General features: G+C 36.9%; 1 protein-coding gene across 1 annotated transcript; it reads right to left on the reverse strand.

Annotated features, from left to right (window-relative positions):
• Nucleotides 1–5,615: 5,615 nt before the first annotated feature.
• Nucleotides 5,616–9,178, reverse strand: LOC126584416 (probable disease resistance protein At1g58602). Its single transcript, XM_050248807.1, has 4 exons — nt 8,933–9,178; nt 8,557–8,844; nt 8,055–8,280; nt 5,616–6,007 (listed from the first exon to the last, which is right to left on the reverse strand). Exons 1-4 carry the CDS (start codon nt 9,176–9,178, stop codon nt 5,616–5,618), a joined length of 1,152 nt encoding a protein of 383 aa, XP_050104764.1.
• Nucleotides 9,179–22,382: the final 13,204 nt, after the last annotated feature.

A 22,382-nucleotide genomic window follows, 5' to 3' on the forward strand; every position in this document is an offset into this window, starting at 1 on the left:
TAGCAAACATGCCCAACCTTTACTCACATTCGAGACAACACTCCCAACAGATTGCTTGCTCCAAAATCGAAGAGGCACCGCCCTCCGAATCTCGAGAGCCAAACTCCCAACATGATTACTTTCTCAAAAATCGAAGACACTGCTCTCCGAATCTCGAGAGCCAGACCCCCAGCATGATTGCTTTCTCAAAAATCGAAAAGGCATCGTTCTCCGAATCTCGAGAGCCAGATAGCACAGACCACTTTTTCAAAGTGCTCTGACAGAGTTAAAACATATGAAACTGGCAGCTCCCACTACCGTGCTATGACCAAGCAGGGTAAAGGAATAGCATTACTACTTCTTAGGGAGACTCCTATATATGTCGACCTCCATCCCCAACAGACAGGCAGACCTGCAAAAATGCTCAACCCTTCATCATATCTGAGAGGGCACTCCCAACGAAGCCTTTCGAAATATTCAGCTTTCCTTCCCCCCGATAATACCTCTGCAAACAAGCTATACTAGAGCAAGAATATCTCATATCATCAGGGTTAAAAGCAAGAGTATCCCATATCATGCTTTTTCCCTGTCTTTTCCTTTGGCCTTGTTTTTACCTGCAAGACAAGGAGAAAGAGAGCAATCAGTCAGCACTTGGAATCAAGCTTCCAGCCAGGAACTGACTGCCTGGAACCCCTTACCTGATTACTTACCTGGCATTGCTCTCGAGTACTCATCTTCAACATCTTATATTTCCAGGGAAGATTCCGCATCTGCTTGAGGAACAGATAGGGCAAGTGCGAAGGATACAAGGAAGCATGTGGAGACAAGCGTAACAGCACACGTGCCGATACATCCATTACTCTGTCAAAAGCAAAAGTATCCCATATCAGCAGGGTGGAACGTACTCTAGATTTGATGGACTTGTTTTGACCCTCAAATTCTTCAGTCGGCCTTATACTCTGGAGGAAACCAGAAAACCCTCCAGCTCAGTTCAAGAATAAGCCTGTGGAAAGTTACTTCTTCAAAAGCAAAAGTATCTCATATCATCTCTTCTCATTTTTCTTCTCTTTATCCTTCATGCTGCTGCAAGATGGGGAGAAGGTGAACAATCAGTCGGAGCTCTGATTGCTTACCTTGTCTGTCACCTCTTTCAGCAGACCCCCTAGCTCGGCGACTTGGGGGACTCCTACTACATGGTTTGTATCGCGCTTGACCAAGCCTGAAACTACAAGTAAGCTTCAAGTGAAATTGATACATTACCTTGTGCATCTCCACCAGTTAAAGATACCACCCCTGGATGGAGGAAGAGTACTTCCAGAGAAGATGCCACATCTACCTATGAGACAGATAAGGCAAGTCAAGACGACACCACACTCCGATACTTAGAAGTTTCGTGATTACGAGATCATTCTCCCACAATATTTCCTAATGTCATTTGTACTAAATCATTCACTTGTACTCACTAAAGGAGAGCTTGAACCTATGTACTTGTGTAAACCCTTCACAATTAATGAGAACTCTTCTATTCCGTGGACGTAGCCAATCTGGGTGAACCACGTACATCTTGTGTTTGCTTTCCTATTTCTATCCATTTATATACTTATCCACGCTAATGACCGGAGCAATCTAGCGAAGATCACAAAAAGCGACCGTTTTCGCTACCTAGGATCTATCTTGCAAGAGAACGGAGAATTAGATGGAGATCTCAACCATAGAATACGAGCTGGATGGATGAAGTGTAAGAATGCATCCGGCGTGTTGTGTGACCGTCGTAGGCCACTGAAGCTCAAGGGAAAATTTTATAGGACGGCAATAAGGCCAGCGATGTTGTATGGCACAGAATGTTGGGCGGTGAAGCATCAACACGTACACAAAATGGGTGTAGCGGAGATGAGGATGCTTCGTGGGATGTGTGGGCACACGAGAAAGGATAAGATTGGGAATGAGGATATCCGAGGTAAAGTAGGAGTAGCCGAAATTGTAGGAAAGATGAGAGAAAATCGGCTCCGGTGATTTGGACATGTGCAAAGAAGGCCGAATGACGCTCCGGTTCGAAGATGTGACTACGGGACAGAGGTTCAGGGCCGAAGGGGTAGAGGAAGACCTAGGAAAACTTTGGAAGAGACTCTAAGAAAAGACTTAGAGTACTGGGATCTAACGGAGGACATGACACAAAACCGAGCGCAATGGCGTTCTAGGATTCATATAGCCGACCCCACTTAGTGGGAAAAGGCTTTGTTGTTGTTGTTGTTGTTGGATCTGATGTTAACTCCAGGGAATCGTCCGGATCCTTTATTGACAAGGATTCTAGGTGCTGAAATGTGGTTGGAAGTTGGAAGATTGCAAGGAACTCATCAAGCTTGCTCTGATCAGGTATTTATATTACCAATCTTCTGAGATTTGGCAGTGTGGTCAAATCCTTCACATCTGCTTTTGATGCAGGAAAGTTTTTTAGGGTCTGCAGGTCATTGAGGTTAGCAAATTTCAAACACTCGGTATCTGATCCACAGTCAGCAGGAAGATACAAATGCCTTAATTTCCTCAACTTCCAAATCACGTTCGGAATTTTTGTAGCTGAATAATATGGATCTAAGTTGAGGGACAATAAAAACTGCAAGTTGCCTATAGACGAAGAAAGCACTCCTATATAAGCAGAATTTACAGTCAAAAGCCTCAAATGGATCAAACCTCCTATTTTTTTGGGTACTGCAAAGCCTCTAATGTCTTCAAGATCTAAGACCCTAAGCAACTTAAACCTGCTGACCATGGAATCAATTAGCTCCTGACCTATTCCGCTGTTGTCATGCCGGCATCCTAATGCAGACCTAATGGGAGGACAGTCTTCGGTGCCTATAGGAATGGCACCGCTAAATTGTTTCAAATAAATGGAAACTCTGCGTATCCTATTGGCTGAAATTGGTCTGCTTACAATGGAAGAGAAGAAATCCATTTGTCTGTTGCTGTTACAAAGTTCTGTGGTGTGAAAGAAATCACTCCTTCTAGCCTTTTCCAAACATACTTCTCTGACCAGATCATGCATGCGGCAACTCTTAATCCTTCCGGTTGATGATCTTTTCTCCACTTGAACCAAATACCTGTCCGCCAACATTCTCAAGTAACCATATGCAACATCCTCTAATGTTTCCTCGTTCTCTCTTCCACTTGATGATTCAGCTGATATTATGGCTTCTGCTGTTGGTATATGTTCTAGCCCATGATGAATGTTCTAGATTATTCTAATAAGTAAGTGAGGTGGCCGGAGCATACTAGACAATTCTAGCATGTTATCAAGTTGATGGAAGAAGCTAGAGAGTACTAGCTTCCTTGGTTGCAAATGGAAAAATCCGTGCACATGCTAGAGAATTCTAGCAAAGTTCAAGTTGGTGGAAGAGTCTAGAAGAATGGTGAGGATTCCACCAACATACAAGATTAGTGTAGATAATTCTAGCTTAGGAAGGTAATGGAATTATCTAGATATCTCTAGCATGATGTTTCCATGCTTCTTTAAGGTTTCATCCATGCTTATAAAAGGAGAAGGCATCCACACCATTTGTATCAACCAACCAATCAAGAGAGTAGTGAGTAGCAAAGGATCAAGTCCAAAGCTAGAGTTCCACTCCAAGAGTGAGAGTGAGAGTGTTCCACTACATATTGTGAGTGAAGTTTAGTTCCACTCCAAGAGTGAGAGTGAGAGAGTTAGAGTGTTCTACTACATATTGTGAATGAAGTTTAGTTCCACTCCAAGAGTGAGAGTGAGAGTGTTCCACTACACATTGTGTGAGTGAAGTTTAGAAGGATAGAAAGTGTGTGTTATACTTTCATGTATCCATCAAGCCTTGTCTTTGGCTTGGTAAGACCACTCTTGTTGTATTCATCTTTTTCATATAGTGAAGATTGATCCTGGTTTAGTGGACGTAGGCATAAATTGCCGAACCATATAAAATTCTTGGTGTCCATTTTCTACTTTACGTTTTGCATTCTCTATCTTGTAGTACCGACATTCCTAACAAGTGGTATTAGAGCCCGGTTGGCTCGTACTACAAGATGGAAGCAAAGGATCTGCATGAGCCAATTGAAGAAGATGCCGCTAAGCCTGAGAGCATGTCCGATGCCGAATGGAAGAAGATGAATTGCAAGGCAATTGGCACAATTAGACAATGGGTGGACGATTGTGTTTTTCAGCATGTGTCTAATGAAACCAATGCCTGCGAGTTTTGGACGAAGCTTGAGTCCTTGTTCGAGAAGAAGACCCCAACCAAGAAAGCCTTCTTGATCAAAAAGCTCATCAATGTGAAGTATAAGGATGGTTTAAGTGTAGCAGAACACTTGAACAATTTCCAGAATATCATCAACCAGTTGGCTACTATGAACATGACGATTGAGGACGAGCTGCAAGCGCTATTGCTACTTGGATCCTTACCAGACAGTTGGGAGACCTTTGTGGTGAGTGTAAGTAACTCTACTTCTAATGGTGTTCTTACTCTTGATAATGTTAAAAATAACATGCTCAATGAAGAAACAAGGAGAAAGACTTCTGGCACAGATAGCAGCCAAGTATTTATCGCAGAGAACCACGGAAGAAGCAAGAGTAGAGGACCTAGAGGTCATGGCAGGAGTCCTAGCCAATCCAAGTCGAGGTTCAGGGGTGCTTGCCATCATTGTGGCAAATAAGGTCACATGAAGAAGCATTGTCATAAATGGAAAAAGGAACAAAGGGATGGAAACAATACTGCAGGTGTTGTGACTTACGGTGAAGAGCTTCTTTAATGCAGACAAGCAATGTTTTTCTGGCAAAGAAGTCTATAATTGCCTTTGCCAATGACGATGATAGTTCTGATCAGGGGGAGCCTGGTCAAGAGAAGTCTAATCAAGAGGGTCTTGGTTAATGAATAGTTCGATCAATGGGAGTTTGGTCAAGAGGACCAATCCTATTTTCTGGTATTCCTCCCTCATGGACTGGAGGGGGAGATTGTTGGTATATGGTCCAGCCCATGATGAATGTTCTAGATTATTCTAGTAAGCAAGTGAGGTGGCCGGAGCATGCTAGACAATTCTAGCATGTTATCAAGTTGATGGAAGAAGCTAGAGAGTACTAGCTTCCTTGGTTGCAAATGGAAAAATCCATGCACATGCTAGAGAATTCTAACAAAGTTCAAGTTGGTGGAAGAGTCTAGAAGAATGGTGAGGATTCCACCAACATACAAGATTAGTGTAGATAATTCTAGCTTAGAAAGGTAATGGAATTATCTAGATATCTCTAGCATGCTGTTTCCATGCTTCTTTAAGGTTCCATCCATGCCTATAAAAGGAGAAGGCATCCATACCATTTGTATCAACCAACCAATCAAGAGAGTAGTGAGTAGCAAAGGATCAAGTCCAAAGCTAGAGTTCCACTCCAAGAGTGAGAGTGAGAGTGTTCCACTACACATTGTGTGAGTGAAGTTTAGAAGGATAGAAAGTGTGTGTTATACTTTTTTGTATCCATCAAGCCTTGTCTTTGGCTTGGTAAGACCACTCTTGTTGTATTCAACTTTTTCATATAGTGAAGATTGATCTTGGTTTGGTGGACGTAGGCATAAATTGCCGAACCACATAAAATTCTTGGGGTCCATTTTCTACTTTACGTTGTGCATTCTCTATCTTGTAGTATCGATATTCCTAACATCTGCAACCCACATATTGATTAGTCTCCTTGTTGGCATCTCGAAATCCTCTGAGAATTGGCCTAAATGAAGGAAGCATGGTTTCAACTGATATGGCAAATCATCGTAACTTAGCGCTAACAGATCCATAGGTCCCAACGAATCTTCATTGCTGCCTATGTATTTTTTCAGCTGTGATTTGATGTTTTTATGTACTGTCTCCCATTCATCAATGTAATCTTTTGATGCCAAAACACCACCAAGAACCACAATAGCAAATGGCAGACCTTTACAATGTGGTACCATTTCATTCCCTAGCTTTTTCTTGTTTCCCACAGTTATAAAAGCGTTGTTCGAACTGCCAGGCCTCGTAGCTTGTTGATGATCTACGGTGCAACAAAGATCAAACTATAAGAGCCACAAACGGTACATAGCTCATGTGAATGCTATCATGTAAAATATATAATTATATGAGTTGTTACAATATATATATATATATATATATATATATATGAGCAATTAGAAATAATTTTGTTAATTCGTCAACGAGAAATAACAATAATCTAAAGGAGCCAGACGTAAGTAAGGCCATAGAGTAGAATACTATTATACTGAAATGTAAAGAAAGCAATAAAACTCTAGCAAGATTCAGGGGATGATTGAGAAAATGCTAGAGGAGTCCACTGAGATCATTGTGTCAGACTAGATTGAAGAGAAAACATGTGTCTCAAAAAGAACTTTTTAGGGGTGGTTGGAATTGCACGTTAACCAAATCATATCACGAGGTGGAATATTTTTATTTATTTTTAAATGGGTAGACGGGAGGGAGGGAAGTCAACGACAGGGCTTCAAGGATCACAGTTGATGGTTAGAAACATGGTCTAAAATATCCATAATATCCTGATATTTCCATCGAAATTTCCGTGTTTTTGGACTACCGATATTTTTTTGAACTACCGATATTTCTGATATCATCGATATTTTAGACCTTGCTAAGTCACTCATGTATCTTACCATGCAATGGATAAAGTGTAAAATATTGTACTAATTCATTATATATAAATGATTATGGTGTGTTTAAACTTCTTTCATTAATTACTACATATTTTCTACACTCACAATGTTTGTCAGTTTGCTATATAATCAACTTAAATCAGTTATATCTATCATGCAATGCATTTCCTTCCAATTTTTTGTGATAAACTAATAGATAATTGACTAAATAAACATCCTGCAAAGTTTCAATAAAAATTTCCAAGTTTTTCTTACAATTTCCGTGGTTTTTATTCAATTTTTATCGATATCGATAATATCCCGATATTTCCATCGAAATTTCCGTGTTTTTGAACTACCGATATTTCCGATATCATCGATATTTAATACCTTGGTTAGAAACGATGGTAGAGGTTGTGGATCTCTTAACTTTTTTTTTTTTGGTGCTTAATTTTTTTTAGAGTAGGTAAATTTGGATTTTAAAAGATAAAAATAATATTTGTTAAAAAAAAGATAAAAATAATAGGGGCATTTAGATTTCGATCCAAAAAATCAATGTGCTAGGTTAAGTTCAGTATAATTTTTTCTTCATTTTTATTTTTTTAATACTCATTTTACATTTTTAAAAATATTAGAGATATTTAAAATCTTCTAGTTTCATTCATCTTTGTTTGTATTTTTGAAATTTGAATTGTTTTTTGTCAATTGAATTTTGATTATTTGAAAATTGGTTTATTTTTAATATACCTAACATCTTCTAACAAAAAACTAATATACTAACATAAACATGCGACCTCACTCAAGGAACAAATATATAAATGGATAATATACCTATAAGCAAGATATGAAGCATAACTAAAATGTGCAAAAATATAATGTACCTCAAGCAAGATACATTAATTTGTGATACATGTTGATCTTAAAAAAAATCTCTTATATAATTAGATAAATACAATTAACTTGTAATATAGTTGATTATAAAAACTAAAAATAAAAGATATGAATGGGGTTGAGAGGAGGAAGAAGAAGAAATAACGTATATGAATGGGGTTCAAACGAGGAGGAAGGAGAAGAAATAACAAAAGCAAAAAGAAATAAGAGAAATAATTAAAGAGATAATTAGGAATGGATTTAATTCCTATACTAAATTTTAAGAGATAATTATTGATAATATAATAGTCCTAAACTCAAAGGATGGGACCTATTTTAATCAAATGGACTATTCCAAATATTGACTAAAAAAATTGAACTTATATCAAGTTTTTCCAAAAAAAAAAAAAAAAAGAGAGAATAATAGGGTGAACGGTATGTACATAGAAAAAATCATGCAAAATTAACGTAGCTATACATTAACAGAGCTTATGTACCTAAAATTAATGTAGGACAGTAATTTGTATTCCCATGCTTAATGATCATGCTAGGGTGAGAAGTTGGCGTTACCTGCATGTTCAAATACTACCTTCTGAAACAGTTCCCAGGCGGCATCTTCGCTTAGACAAGCTGGTTCGTAGAGGAAACCTTTCGGATCCGCACGATATGCTACATCTTTGTTGCGAGATGTGAGTAACATTTTTGTTTCCGCTTTAACATTGTACGCTGGAAAACCAGAACTTAGCGCTGTCAACGTATTAGCATCCCAGATGTCATCAAGAACCACCAAGCATCTCTCTTGTATAAGTAGATCATAAAGCTCTGTACTTATCTCATGATCTTTCTTCTCTCTCTTTTCTTCTTTCTTCTCTTTACTCTTTTTTTTCTTCTCTTTACTCTCTTTTTCCTTCTCTTCATTCTCTCTTTTCTTCTCTTCAATCTCTTCGTCCTTCTCTTCGTTCTCTTTTTTCTTCTCTTCGTTAATTTTGAACAGAATTTCCTCCCAAATTTCTCTTGCTTGACATTTTTGAGAGACGTACACCCAAACGAAATAACGAAAATGACCCCTAACCTTATCGTGATGGTAAACCTTCTTAGCAAGAGTGGTCTTCCCCAGACCTCCCATACCACATATCGAAACAAATCGACTGCTTCCTTGTCTTACAAGTTGAGACGACAGCCTATCCGCATCTTCCCCCAATCCCACAAAATTTCTCTGATCATCCTCGCGAGAATAAGTGCGGCGTAATGTCTTGAGGCCATTTTCGGAAGAGCTCGAGACCTCTTCTACTTGTCTCTTTATGCCAAACGTTTCTAAATTCTGCGTCAACTGAGCAATGTGAGCCTTGATGTCCTCAATCTTTGACACAACGTCCTTCAGCAGGTTTACTCTTGTGCAACAATTCAGAAATGACGAGAAATCTCGGGGGATATTCTTGGGGCTTTACTTTGTCGTAAAACGTATCGATAACATCTTCCGCATCATAAGCAGCATCTCTGACTTGAGCAAAGAACGGACGTACAGTATCATTTCCTTCTTGTCTTGAATCTGCATCTTTTAGGAAGCTCCGCATCTGCTCTAGCTCTTTCTGCAACAGCTTAACTTGTTTGGGGATCTTGATCAAGTTGTTGGCTTCTTCCCTGAGCATATCATCGAGCCTTTCCAAAAGAAAAGTGACAACGTTTTCAGCCATATTTCACTTTGCTGATCAAAGCAGTAAAAGGTTAATTACTTCCTTTTTCGCTCTTTTTCACTGAAGTATTTTGTGTCTACTTCTTTTGGCAGAAAATAAGTTGAGTTTGTCTCTATTTATACAAGTTCGGTATAGGCTGTTCGCATCAGCCAGTCACAAGTTGATGCTAACTTTGGGTTTACTTCTTCAATGTATTCTTCTCACAAAGGAGGTAAGATACATATTCCAACTTTTAACTTACAAGGCAAGAATTTGCCAAAGGCGAATTGGAACCACATTATTGCTACTTTGGGTTTAATTCTTCAATGTATTCTTCACACAAAGGAGGCAAGATACATATTCCAACTTTAACTTACACGGCAAGAATAAATAATGAAAGGAAAACAAATAAAAAGGACTTCAAATCTTTGCATTTTAATAAAAAATCGTATACTAACTTTATTTAATGATAAGGACAAAAAAAGAAAAAAAAAAAAAAAAAAAAAACATAAAAACCGAACTTGCGTTGGGTGCTCCCCCCCTCCCCCCAAATCCCCTCTTTCCACACTCCATCTTTTCTCTCATTATCAGCTATATTAATAGATCTCTTTTTTACTTTTTTTTTCTTAGAATAAGAAAAGTACTTCAAATTGAATTACATTTTCCAGTTTTATTTGTGTGGTGTTGTTTCCCAATAGTAGTCATGATGATGAAAAAAATTTCAATGTGCCCAGAACACGAGGTGGTATACCACGTGTTTCTATACAAATTGTGAGATTCTTCAGTTAAAAAATTAATAACATAAAAAGTAAAATTTTCCACCATTTACAAAATAACATGTGGTATACTATTTGTGTTACGGGCACAGGAAAAATTTCTTTAAGATGACACCCAAGCTCAAGAAACTGGATGAAGAGCTACATTTATTATTGTAGGTATGTAAAAACTGTGAGGAAATTTTAATTTGGTAATTGAAAACAACTTTTAAAATATAATTACTAAGAACATAATCTTTTCAAAGTTTTGATCTAAAGGGTCACTTCTGGGTTCATTGTTTTCGACGCAATGAGTGTTTATACAGGATAAAAAAGGATCTAAGTTTCAAACCTTATGAAACTAAACCTAGAATTAAGCACTATTTATAAAACTTGACTAATAAGTAGACTCCATTCATGAAACTAGATCAATAAGTAGACACTATTTATAAAACTTGACCAATAAGTGGACACTATTTATGAAACAAAAACAAGAATTAGGCATTATTTCCAAAACTAAACGTGGAAACTATTTATGAAACTGGACTATACACTATTTATGAAACTGGAGTAAGAACTAGACAATATTTATGAAACATGACCAAGAACTAGACACTATTTATGAAAGTGGGCAAATAACTAAACACTATTTTATGAAATTGGACCAAAAAAGAGGCACTATTTATGAAACAGGACCCAATAGCTAGGCACTATTTATGAAACATGACTGAAAACTAGATATTATTTATTAAAGTGGACAAAAAACTAGGTATTATTTATGAAATTGGACAATAAATAGTATAGTACTGTTCAATTTCATAAATAGTGCAGTTTCATAAATAGCGTTCAATTTCATAAATAATGTTTAGTTTCATAAACAGTGTACAGGACCCCACGCATCAATTTTTTTTTTATATTTTAAATTGTGTCATTTTCATTAAAATTTAAGTTCTTTTGTCATTTTTATTCAAATTTAAGGGGTTTTCATTAAACATTAATTCTTTTTCATTAAATAAAGTTATAGCATGGTTTTTGGTTAAAATAAACTTAGCTCAAGCCCTTTTCATGTAAGTTCCCAATAACAAATCCAAACCTAATTATAAGGAATCAAATAGGGAAATCTTGCTTATTACACCAAAGGTCAAGTTATGCCAACAACTCACGCCAACACTCGCCGACCCCTCAAGTTGGTACATAAATGTTGTTGATGTCCAACTTGTCAAGTGAGTTGTAGAATGCTTGACTTGCACCTACCTTTGTTAAAACATTTGTCAGTTAGTCTTCTGGTCCCACGAATGGAAATTGAATGATATTCGTGTCTAACTTCTCCTTAATAAAATACATACCCACTTCAAAATGTTTGGTTCAATCATGCTGAATTGGATTATGTGAAATATCAATGGCAGCTTTGTTATCACAAAACAAATTTGTTGCAGGCATCAGCCAGATACCCAAGTTCTATAAGCAACCACCAAAGCCACAATAACTCACACAATCCTTTTGCCATATACTCCGCTTTTGCACTTGACAGAGCTACCACTTTCTGTTGCTTACTCTGCCAAGTTATCAAATTGCCTCCCACAAACGTAAAGCACGCAGAAGTAGATCGCCTATCAATGATATTTCCTACCCAATCTACATCAGTATAACCATCCACTTTCAAGTGTCCATTCTTAGAAAACACGATACCTCTACTTGGTGTTGATTTCAAGTAATGAAGTATCCTATCAACTGCATTCAAGTAGTCTATACTAGACCTATCAGTTTCTTACACGACACGAAAATAACGGGTTTTGAGTCAACACGATAACTAATCTGGTCATTATCGGGTGACCCGTTAAGAACCCGTTTATAACAGGTTGTTAACAGGTATACAGGCGGGTAACACGTGGGTAACCCATTTTGACCCGTTAAGAAAAATAAATTATAATTTTAAAGTATAATTACTAAAAAATTTATTATAAAAATACAATAGCCATATTGTATATATTGGTATATTCTATATTAAATATATTTTTTTGTATTATTATTCTATATAAGTTTAAAAAAATTAAGTGTTATTCATTTATTTATTTTTATTATGAGAGTTTCTTATTATCATTAATAGGATAAATTTTACTTAATATGTTGTTGTCCAAAATTAAAATCAACTAGTATAGTATTAGTATAGGCAATAAGACATCCCTACAAGTATGAAAAATGTGAAAGAATATATAAACACTCATGATTCATCATTCCTCCACGAGTAGACAATGGTTACACTTACATTATCGTTTAGATTTTTAAAACCCTCCAAACCGTCATGAATAGTGTTTTTATTTCAGTGTAAAAGCATGGTCTAAAATATCCATAATATCCCGAAATTTCCATCGAAATTTCCGTGTTTTTGGACTACCGATATTTTCGATATCATTGATATTTTAGACCTTACTAAGTCACTCATGTATCTTACCATGCAATGTATAAAGTAAAAATATTGTACTAATTCATTATATATAAATGATTATGGTGTGTTTAAACTTCTTTCATTAATTACTACATATTTTCTACACTCACAATGTTTGCTAGCTCGCTATATAATCAACTTATGCAATGCATTTCATTCCAATTTTTTGTGATAAACTAATAGATAATTGACTAAATAAACATCCTGCAAAGTTTCAATAAAAATTTACAAGTTTTTCTTACAATTTCTGTGGTTTTTATTCAATTTTTATCGATATCGATAATATCCCGATATTTCCATCGAAATTTCCGTGTTTTTGGACTACCGATATTTCCGATATCATCGATATTTAATACCTTGTGTAAAAGTAATAAAATTAATAATAATTATTGTAGAAGTGTAAGAAATGTTAAAATATATATACATACACAATCACTCGTAGTGATAAGCTTTAAAACTTTCGTGAAGGGGTCAACTTCGAAATCCGACAATATAATCCATAAACCTTAAATTTGTATTTAACAATCGATTGTCTTTTAGGCTTTATTCTTTATATTGAATTTCATTTTTAAAATTTCATTTTTTGAAAACATGATCTTCTGGGGGATGTAGGAAAATGAACAGTTCGAATCTTTCATATCATGTGCCCATATTTACAGTTAATTAAAATATATTTTCCTTAATGAGTAACGAGTAAGGTCATATTACCTATTAATATTATCAGATTGATTTTGGGTTAGGTCATTTTACCTGTTTATTTTAACGGGTATTATACGATACGACCCGTTAAAATATCGGGTATGACACGAACATAGAAAACATAACACGAATGCCAAGTCTGGTTTATACTCTGAAAGTGTATAAACTGGCTAACAATACTCACCATAAATGTAATGTCTGCTCTAGTATGATACAAGTAGATTAACCATCTAACCAACCTCTAGTAACGGTCCTTGTTTGTTGGAGTCTGATCAGGATACAAGGCAAGGTGATGATTTTAGATATGGGGGTGTCGACAAGTTTGCAATCAAGCATCCTTGTTTCTGCTAACAAGTCTAAAACATATTTCATTTGAGATAGAAATATGCCCTGTCTCGATCGAGCCACTTCTATACTAAAAAAATACTTACGCCCACCAAGATCTTTTATTTCAAACTCAGTCGTTAAGTAATCTTTCAACCTTGAGATTTCTTCCTTGTTATCACCTGTGAAAATTATATCATCTACATAAATAATGAGTACTGTTAGCTTACCCATTGTGGATCATGATTTTCTAGGGCTGGAGTAAGGCTGATTGGAATACATCTACCTTAGAAATTTGATCATGAAATCAACAGCTCAGAGCAGAGCTGGTTTAACCGAGTAGTGGTGCCACCATCATCTTGTTTAGGGGTAACAGGCGAAGTCTGAGCGAATTCTTCGAAGAATGTTTTTAGGTCTAAGTCGAATTGATACTGGGAAAGAGTGGCATCAACTAGAAGACCAAATTGAGAGGTGCCGAGTATGACCGTTATGTCTAGCACAATTGGACTAATAGGGCCGAGGGGTAGTACCATGGTGTTGGTGGCCGAACACTAGAAACTCAGAGCTACCATTAGAAGTTCCCAATCCATGTTGATCTCGATGGTCGAGAACTTGATGGCGTTGAAAATGCCAAGAGTTTTCCATACCTTGTCGAAGAATTTTCCATTCGGTTGACCCAAGTAGCCTAGGTTGTAGGAGTTAAAGGTCAAGCTCCTTAGGGGTTAGTTGATTCCTACTTCGACCAATCATACTCTTGGAATAAGGGTTTTAGGCAGTGAACCTTTAACATTTCGGTGATGGTTTCTAGGACGTTGTCTTAAAAAAATGGTCCAGAATTTGATGAGAGGCGATTGAATCTCCCTCAAATTGGAGAGTCTTAATGGAATTTTGATCGATAAAGTCATAACATTTATCGCATTCTTCGATGAGCTTGGTAATGAAAGTGTTGGCGGCCATTGAAACAGAAGTTTAAATGTTTTCTAGGTTTCAAAGTTTGGTTTTTCTTTCTGGGTTGAGAGCAAAATAACAAGAGTTTCTGGAGGTTTAGAAGCGTAAGATTCAAATGAGGCTGGACAGAGTATTTATAGGCAATTGGGGAAGAAGATTAACGGTTTTGAATTCAAGAGATGATGGGTAAATTCGAACGAGAAATTTTGCAATCATGACGGATCTTTAAAATCCATGTGAAGAGGCCGAAAAGAACTTGAATCAAGGTTACACGATTGCATGTGACAACGAGGTTTATGACGAAGAGACATTTCAGCGTCTGCACGCCTTGATTGTGAGGGCAGCATCATTGAAGTTAGACAGCCGCAACGAGAGGCTGCCACATGTCAAATTTTACAACGTTCAAGGACTGACAGGCAAGGTGGGAGATTGTGCTAAATAAGTGCATCTGGGTGGATGGAATATTTGAGATTTGTATGGATTTTTGGTCGACTTAAAGGAGTATGCTAAAGTTTTATTCTTTGTTTAATAATGGATCACTTCTTCAAGATCAAAATTCGGCCAAGTACTGTAAGCTGAAGACTTCAGAAGCAAGGGGATAATGTTTGGGCTCGAAATAACATTTTGGGCTGAGCTCGATTTTTTTTTCGACCCAGTAAGAAGCATCGGGAATATTGTTATGAGTCGAGCTTAATAGGGCTTGTTTAAGTCATTTAAGGAGATGGTTCATTAAAGAGCTTGGTTCAAAGTCCTATAGGGGTTAGGATTGGTCGAGACCAAATCATATTGGGTTGAGGAGTTCTAATCCGAGTGAAATTCTACTTTGGCCATAGAGGAAATCACTACTATAAATAGAGAGGGGAATGCATTATTCTAGGCCCCCACCCAATACAACACACAAATTACCCTGTGCAAAGCTTCTCAACAACCTTGAGATTTTTACTTTTCTTTTTCCCACCAACATATCTTTAGTTTGGATAAACAGCATTGTGAAGGCAACTAGTGACATCTTTAGTTTGGACAAACAACACTGAAGTCATAGATCCAATTGACCAAGGAGCACATTTACTTTGGATAAGCAGCAGTGCTTGAGACCAATTGGTTGTTACCCAAGTCTCGATCAATAAGGAATTTCGAGTCCTTGTTGGAATAGGTCATCTCATCAGCCTTCTTTGCGAAGTGAGGCATTACCAAGCTCAGCACATTGAAAATCGAGTTTATTTTATGATTGGATATTCGCAAGTACATTTATCTTTTTTGAGTATTTGTGTCCGTACAGTTTGGTATTGGTTTGGCGTACTTATACTTTTACGAATATAATTACCGAGACCAAACCTAGTGCTGACAATTTGTGAACTTCAAAGAAACTAGTATCCCTGTCTTCAGGCTCTAGAACTCAAAAAGACCGAGATGAGTTCCTTCCTCGGTTGCAATCGCAAGACGCAAAAGTCAGCAGCACACCCAAAGCCACATCAACATATTTCACTCTCGGCTGAGCTTGGCCGACGAGTTGGCATGCCCTGCACACAACCGAAGGCTGTAGTTAGCTTATTAATTACTCGGCCTACATGTCATGTAGGTTTGATAGTTTTTAGGGTCAACACACCCAAACGAGAACAAAGTTTTGAACATCAATCTTTCAGATTTGGGACTAAAAGGTCAGTTTCCTCAAGGCTTATTTAACTGCTCAAGCTTAATTAGCCTAGATATTTCCAGCAACAAGCTCAGTGGACCTCTTCCTGAAGATGTTCGTAGAATCCTTGCACTTATTATGTCTCTTAAACTCTCATTGAACAGCTTCATGGGGAAAATCCCTTTGAGTCTTCCGAATAGTAGCTAGCTGAATGTGCTTAAGCTTGAAAACAATGAGTTCTCGGGTGAAATTCCCGCACAACTTGCCCATCTCAAAAGGCTTAAAAAATTTAGTACGGCCAACAATCGTCTATCCGGTCCAGTCCCAAATTTTGGCGGTTTTGTCTCATTCAAACCCAAATTGTGGTAAAGCCAAAGAAAATGTTGCTTCTCATACTTCACTCTCTTCAGTCGAGCTTTCCTCAGTCAGCACAGTGGACTCAACCTCTTTGAGTGCTAAATCAAGATCCCACAATCCCAGTATGATCTCAATGTCTTGTCTCCGATTCTTGTAATTTCCTCCCATGGTTCAATGGAGGAAAATTGGGCGACAGAGTGTTCACTCAACTATGCATGTTTATATCACCCTTTTGAGCAAGAGATATAAATTGCCTTTAATCATTATTGCATAGCCATACTACAATGATCTTATCATGCAATAATTTTAAGTCTTTGGATAAGAATATAGCCTGATCAACAGGATGCCATACACTGATTTAAAACTCCTAAAAATTTATACACCCTTTTCCTTAAAAAAGAATGTGAACATCTTATGAGTTTTGAACCACAATATGAGTTAATGATTAGTATTCCATTCTTTTAAAATCTTTGATGATAAACATATTGTAAATGACCAAAATACTTTTCACCTTTCTGTAAAGCAAACTATCAAATAACAACAAAAAAGATAAGGCCTTAAATGACAGGTTTATCAACATATAAGATTCATGTAATAATTAAAACATTTTATTAACATACGTCGATGCATTTATGCAGCATAAGTATGCATTTGATTTAGGGTCTGTTAATTTGGCTCTAAGACCAAATGTTGGGACTAACCTAAGAATTAACATTTAAACCTAAATTATAATGTGATATACAGAACAGGAAGGCTTACTTGTCGAAGACATCGTGGTTATCAAAAGAACTGTTCTACTCACTAAAGCCCCTTATGCTCTTATGGTGATAGAATTCTAGACTTGGAACCGATGTTTTGTAAGTACGGAATCCCTTTTATTTAGTGATTACAGGCAGCCAACTTCCATCTATCATGGGTGGGTTAGTTATCGTCCCATATCATCACAACCTATAAGTTATTGAGTAGTGGAGGAATGGTTTGTATTCAAAGCATTTGAATGTACTTCCATAATTATATTATTCCTAGTATATAACTCATTGATGAATTTAAATTTATTTTTATTAGCATATATCTTAGTCCTTATCACAATAAGTCGAGTCCACATAAGATTCTTACAGCCTTGCCAGTAGAAGCGTAGTACTATGGTCAACGATTGGAAGTCAGTCAAAAATGTAGTTATAGCAGCAGCAGCAGCTGGTTTCGGTTTTCCTTTTTGTTTTTTTCCCTCTGTTTTTCCCTCTGAGCTCTAGCAGTGTGCTTTATTTATGGTGTCTGACGAAGATTTAACTCGAAATAAATCTGATCAATATTTTGTCTCAAATCGTTCATGCAAATAACTTGAAAATTATGCACATGATTGATCTCGTAAACTTTGTACATGATTGATCTCGTAAACTTTGCAAATTTTACAAAACATAGATTGTCTATTTTTTTTTTTTTTGGTTGGAAAAAACAAGCATTGTCGGACTATTAGTTCCTTGAATTGCACAAAAAAGGGAACAATATTTATATTTTGGATCCTGACTAGCAAGAACTCTATATGCATACCCAAAGGCATAAAACACGTCCTTTTTTTTTTTTTAAGACACCAAAAGTAACCTAGTTGTGTACCTGAATACTAGTTTTGCAATGAGCTCATCGATGTTTTTATCAGAACTTCCACCTTCATCCACTACCGTTGTAGCCAACATTTTCCACTTCAAAGCGTTAATTCGAATTTCTGTTCCTCTGTCTCCTTCCAATACTTCCCTCATACAATGTGATATTTCTTCTTGTCTCATTATTCAATTCTCATCAGCTGAAGCTGTAAGCCGAATTTTCCAAACATCCATAATAAACCTGACATTGGTGCTTTGGTCAATCATTGCGGCACTACCACCATTGGAACACCCAAACTCAAAGCCTCCAAAGCAGAATTCCATGTGTCACATAGCATCCCAGGGCCTTATGTGCTAAAACCTCCAATTGGTGGCACCACAAGAACAAGGATGTTGTGTCGTCTTAATGAGGATAAAGTGAAGCCTTCGAGTACTCTTATGATTGTTCAATTGCTAGATGCTAAACGAGATCATTTCTGTCCTAAAGAGAATGAGGAAGGGATTCTGGAGCTTGAAGTTCCTTACCTAAGTGCGATCAACGCTTTATTGTACTTAGCTCAATGCACCAGGTATCTCCTTTGCTATCAATCTTTTGGCAAGATACAGCCACACGGCCTCATGTAAACACTGGACAGGTGTTAAAGACATCTTCCGCTACCTCAAAGGTATGATGGATTTGGGTTTGTTCTATCCCTATGAATCCTTGAAAAGTGCCACCGCCCCCCTCAATTCTCGGGTTGATTCCCGTCTTGTTGATTATGCTGACATAGGGTACTAATACGACCCGCACAAGGCACGTTCTCAAACGGGTTACATTTTTATCGATGGAGGCGCCACAATTTCTTGTAGGTTAACCAAACAAACCTTAGTTGCAACTTCTTTGAACCATGTTGAAATCCTCCCCAACATGAAGCTACTTGAAAGTGCTTTTGGTTGAGAACAGTTATGGAACACAATCGAAACACTTGAAGATTTTCTTTCGTCATTGACGTCCCTACAACGATGATAATGCAGCATGTCTTGAACAACTCAAGAATGAATACATCAAAGGAGACAATATCAAACACAGCGCACTGAAGTTCTTTTTCTCTCATTAGCAACAAAAGCATCGGAAGATTGAAGTGAAGCAAATTCGTTCTCAGGACAACCTGGCTGACCTCTTCACCAGATCAATGTTGAAGACTACTTTCCATAAGCTTGTTCAAGGATTGGCATCCGTAAACTTTTGTGTTGTAAAATTGTTAGTTTTCTTTGAAATTATGTCAAACTCAAGGGGACTATTCTAAGGTGTACTCTCTTGATCTTAATGTAATTTTTTTCCCTATGATTTGGAGCATTTTTCCCTTCTGAGTTTTTGCTACCTAGTGAGGTTTTAATGAGGCACCCATCTTGAGCTGGTTATATCCTTGTGTATATCCCATTGACGTTTAAATTGGCTTTGCATTGTCTCACCTTTTTCCTTAGACTTAGGATTTTGTCCTATATTTGGTTTTACCATGACCGGGTTTTGTGAGACTTATTTCCATATGCAAGTTCCCTTCTTTTAAGACTAGTGTGTTCCTTAACTTTATCTGCTGACGATCTACACACAAGTGTTATAGATATTCTTTAATTGTGATTTTATATATCTTAGATAGATTTGTTTTCTAGATTATCTATCACTATAGTTATTTTTCCCTATAAGATTATATTTAGTGGGAGAACAAGTTAATCATCTCCTTTTATTTTACTATAAACAAAGGCACTGCTTAAGAAGATATACACACAAGAATATTTAAGCATTCTACAATCTTTCCACTCTCTCTATTGCCACACCACCTCTCTTTCCCCCTGAGTTAATTATAAGCCACAACACAAAACTAATTAAAAGCTTTTTTGGGGGGGTTGGGACTCTTCAAATTCCTACACAAAACTAATTAAGGAAAAAAAATTACGATCTTTCTCTCTCTTAAACTTTCACGTTCTATGTCTCTCGTTTTTCACAGATCTCTCGTTGCCTCATCTCTCTCGCTTTGTCGTCCATATTTCGTTCGCGAACAATTCAGAATTTGTGCTTCCTTTCCTTCGAAAAGGTATGTCGTTTTTTCTTCCCCTTTTAATTCTCATCTTTAGTTTAGGTTGCTGATGCATAAACCCATCAGTTTTTGTGTAATTCTTTTACGTTTTCATTATTCTTCTTCAATTTGTTCTGTTAAAATTGAAATGGAATTTGTTGGCTTGATTTGGTATTAGGTTGCTAGTGGGTTATGTTTTTAGGGTTCTGCATCCGTCTCATTCCTTCTCCCTATCTGCTTCCCTTCTTCAATCAGGTTGGGGTGGTTTTGCAATTTAGCGTTCAATGCAATTCAATCTTTTTACTGGAATATACATACATATGTGAGTGTCTATATATATATATATATATATATATGTCTAAATTTGTTCACTTTTTCTGGGGTGCTTTAATGAAAAGGATTTCTCTAAACTTTTTATTAATAAAAAATCATCCACTAATTTTATTTAATAATGAGGACTTAAGCTTTAATAAAAATGGCTTGCCACTTAGTACTACGGTCTAGTGGTATTCCTCTTCACTTGTAAGTGAGAGGTCTTAGGTTCAATTCTCGCCAAAGACGAATTTGAATCACATTATTGCTAACTCATTGTGAGGCTGAACCCACCCCTCCCCTTTAGTGTGGATAATATTGTTTGTTAAAATTTTGTTTTTAATTAAAATAACTTAAGTTCTAATATAAAGTACAAAAGTTTAACATAATAATAAAATAAAATAAAATAAAAATAAAATCTGACGCGCAGGTCACATCATTCACACAACACACACACACTTTTCCTCCCTCCTTGTCATGCCCAGATATGAGGTCGGTGGAAAAATAACCACGCGCCCGGCGTGCGAGTAAAAGTACAAAATAAAACGAAAAACTAAACTTTTCTTATAAAAATAACTCAAAAATCCTTACAAGATGTACAAAATAAAATAAAATTCTTACATCTTTAGTCTAACGCAACCTTAGCTCGTCTACCCTTCTTTAATCTTGTACCAAACTTGTAAGGTCTAAAATGTGTAAGGTGAGCGAAACAACAGCTCATTAAGGACATAAATCTTATCAAGGATAATTATCAAGGCTAAACCGAGTGTCATGCTCACATAATCAACTATAACATATTATCACACATAAATTATATTCCATGAATGCATCTTAACTTCAATTACCCCAACCAGTTAATCTATATAATAAAACACGCGGACTTGAATGTCCCATACCATGCATTTTACCACTGCATTTGGACCAATGCATGTCCCATACCATGCAATTTACCACTGCAAAGGTGGTCCGAATGCTCTATTATACAAACTATTCCCCGTATCTCAATGATCCCCAAATTTCTCATTTGTTGGCCATCTTGTTCTCCTCTCGGTCGCTAGAGTCCCCACTACTTCACACCATTCCTATAGTTTTACTTTTGCCACCCTTGCTAGTCCCCAAGAGAGTTGAACCACACAAAAAAATATTTCCATTTGCATAACCTGATCCCCTCCAATAAGCAATGACATATGCATGTAATCAGCATCATTCACAATATCCACATTTTCAATAATAATATAAATCATATTTCAAATACACAATTATATCAATCATGTTGATGCACAAAATCAGTGAGAACTTTGGTACAACAGAAAGTGTCAAGTTTGTGACCTTCGCTAGATTGCTCCAGTCACTAGTGTGGATAAGTATGTAAATGGATAGAGACAGGGAAGCAAACACAAGATACGTGGTTCACCCAGATTGGCTACGTCCATGGAGTAGAGGAGTTCTCATTAATTGTGAAGGGTTTACACAAGTACATAGGTTCAAGCTCTCCTTTAGTGAGTACTAGTGAATGATTTAGTACAAATGACATTAGGGATTATTGTGGGAGAATGATCTCCTTTTATAGAAGAGAGTTTCTAGCATTGTTCTGACATTGACACGTGTCATGTTGTAATTGGCCTCTGATGTTGACACATGTTGCGCTGTGATTGGCTTCTGATGTCGACACGTGTCGCGCTGTGATTGGTCTCCTGGTTGGAGGGAAACTCTTCTGGATCCTTAACGGTATAACGTTGACCGGTACTCGGTAGTTTCGGAATTGGTCAAGTATGGTACAAACAAATCACATTTCACAAAGTTTAAACAAGACAAACACCACAATAGTGATAAATCTCCCAACAAACCTCCTACCTCAATTCCAAAACTAGAGCCTAACTTTATGTTCCAACCCAAGCTTTACAAACAAGCTCCTAACACCATGTCTTTCTGCCACTCTCTTTTCTTTTCTAATCTCCCTCTCTAACATATATATCTAACACATATAATATATAATATAATACAAACCAACGTACTTTGCATGAAAACTACATGCAATGTACAAGATATAAAGATTTGGAAGAATGGTACAAATAAAAATTAAAGATTGGATGCTATTT

The sequence above is a fragment of the Malus sylvestris genome, chromosome 10, assembly GCF_916048215.2.
Source record: "Malus sylvestris chromosome 10, drMalSylv7.2, whole genome shotgun sequence".
Classification (NCBI taxonomy): domain Eukaryota; kingdom Viridiplantae; phylum Streptophyta; class Magnoliopsida; order Rosales; family Rosaceae; genus Malus; species Malus sylvestris.

Bases quoted from the DNA above. Each gene is read 5' to 3' on its own strand.
- LOC126584416 (XM_050248807.1), bottom strand. From the start codon at position 9,178: ATGGCTGAAAACGTTGTCACTTTTCTTTTGGAAAGGCTCGATGATATG. The intron at 8,845-8,932 runs GTAAAGCCCCAA...GTTGTGTCAAAG, and splicing joins TCGATACGTTTTACGACAAA to ATTGAGGACATCAAGGCTCA. The intron at 8,281-8,556 runs GTTAGGGGTCAT...CTTATACAAGAG, and splicing joins AGGTTTACCATCACGATAAG to AGATGCTTGGTGGTTCTTGA.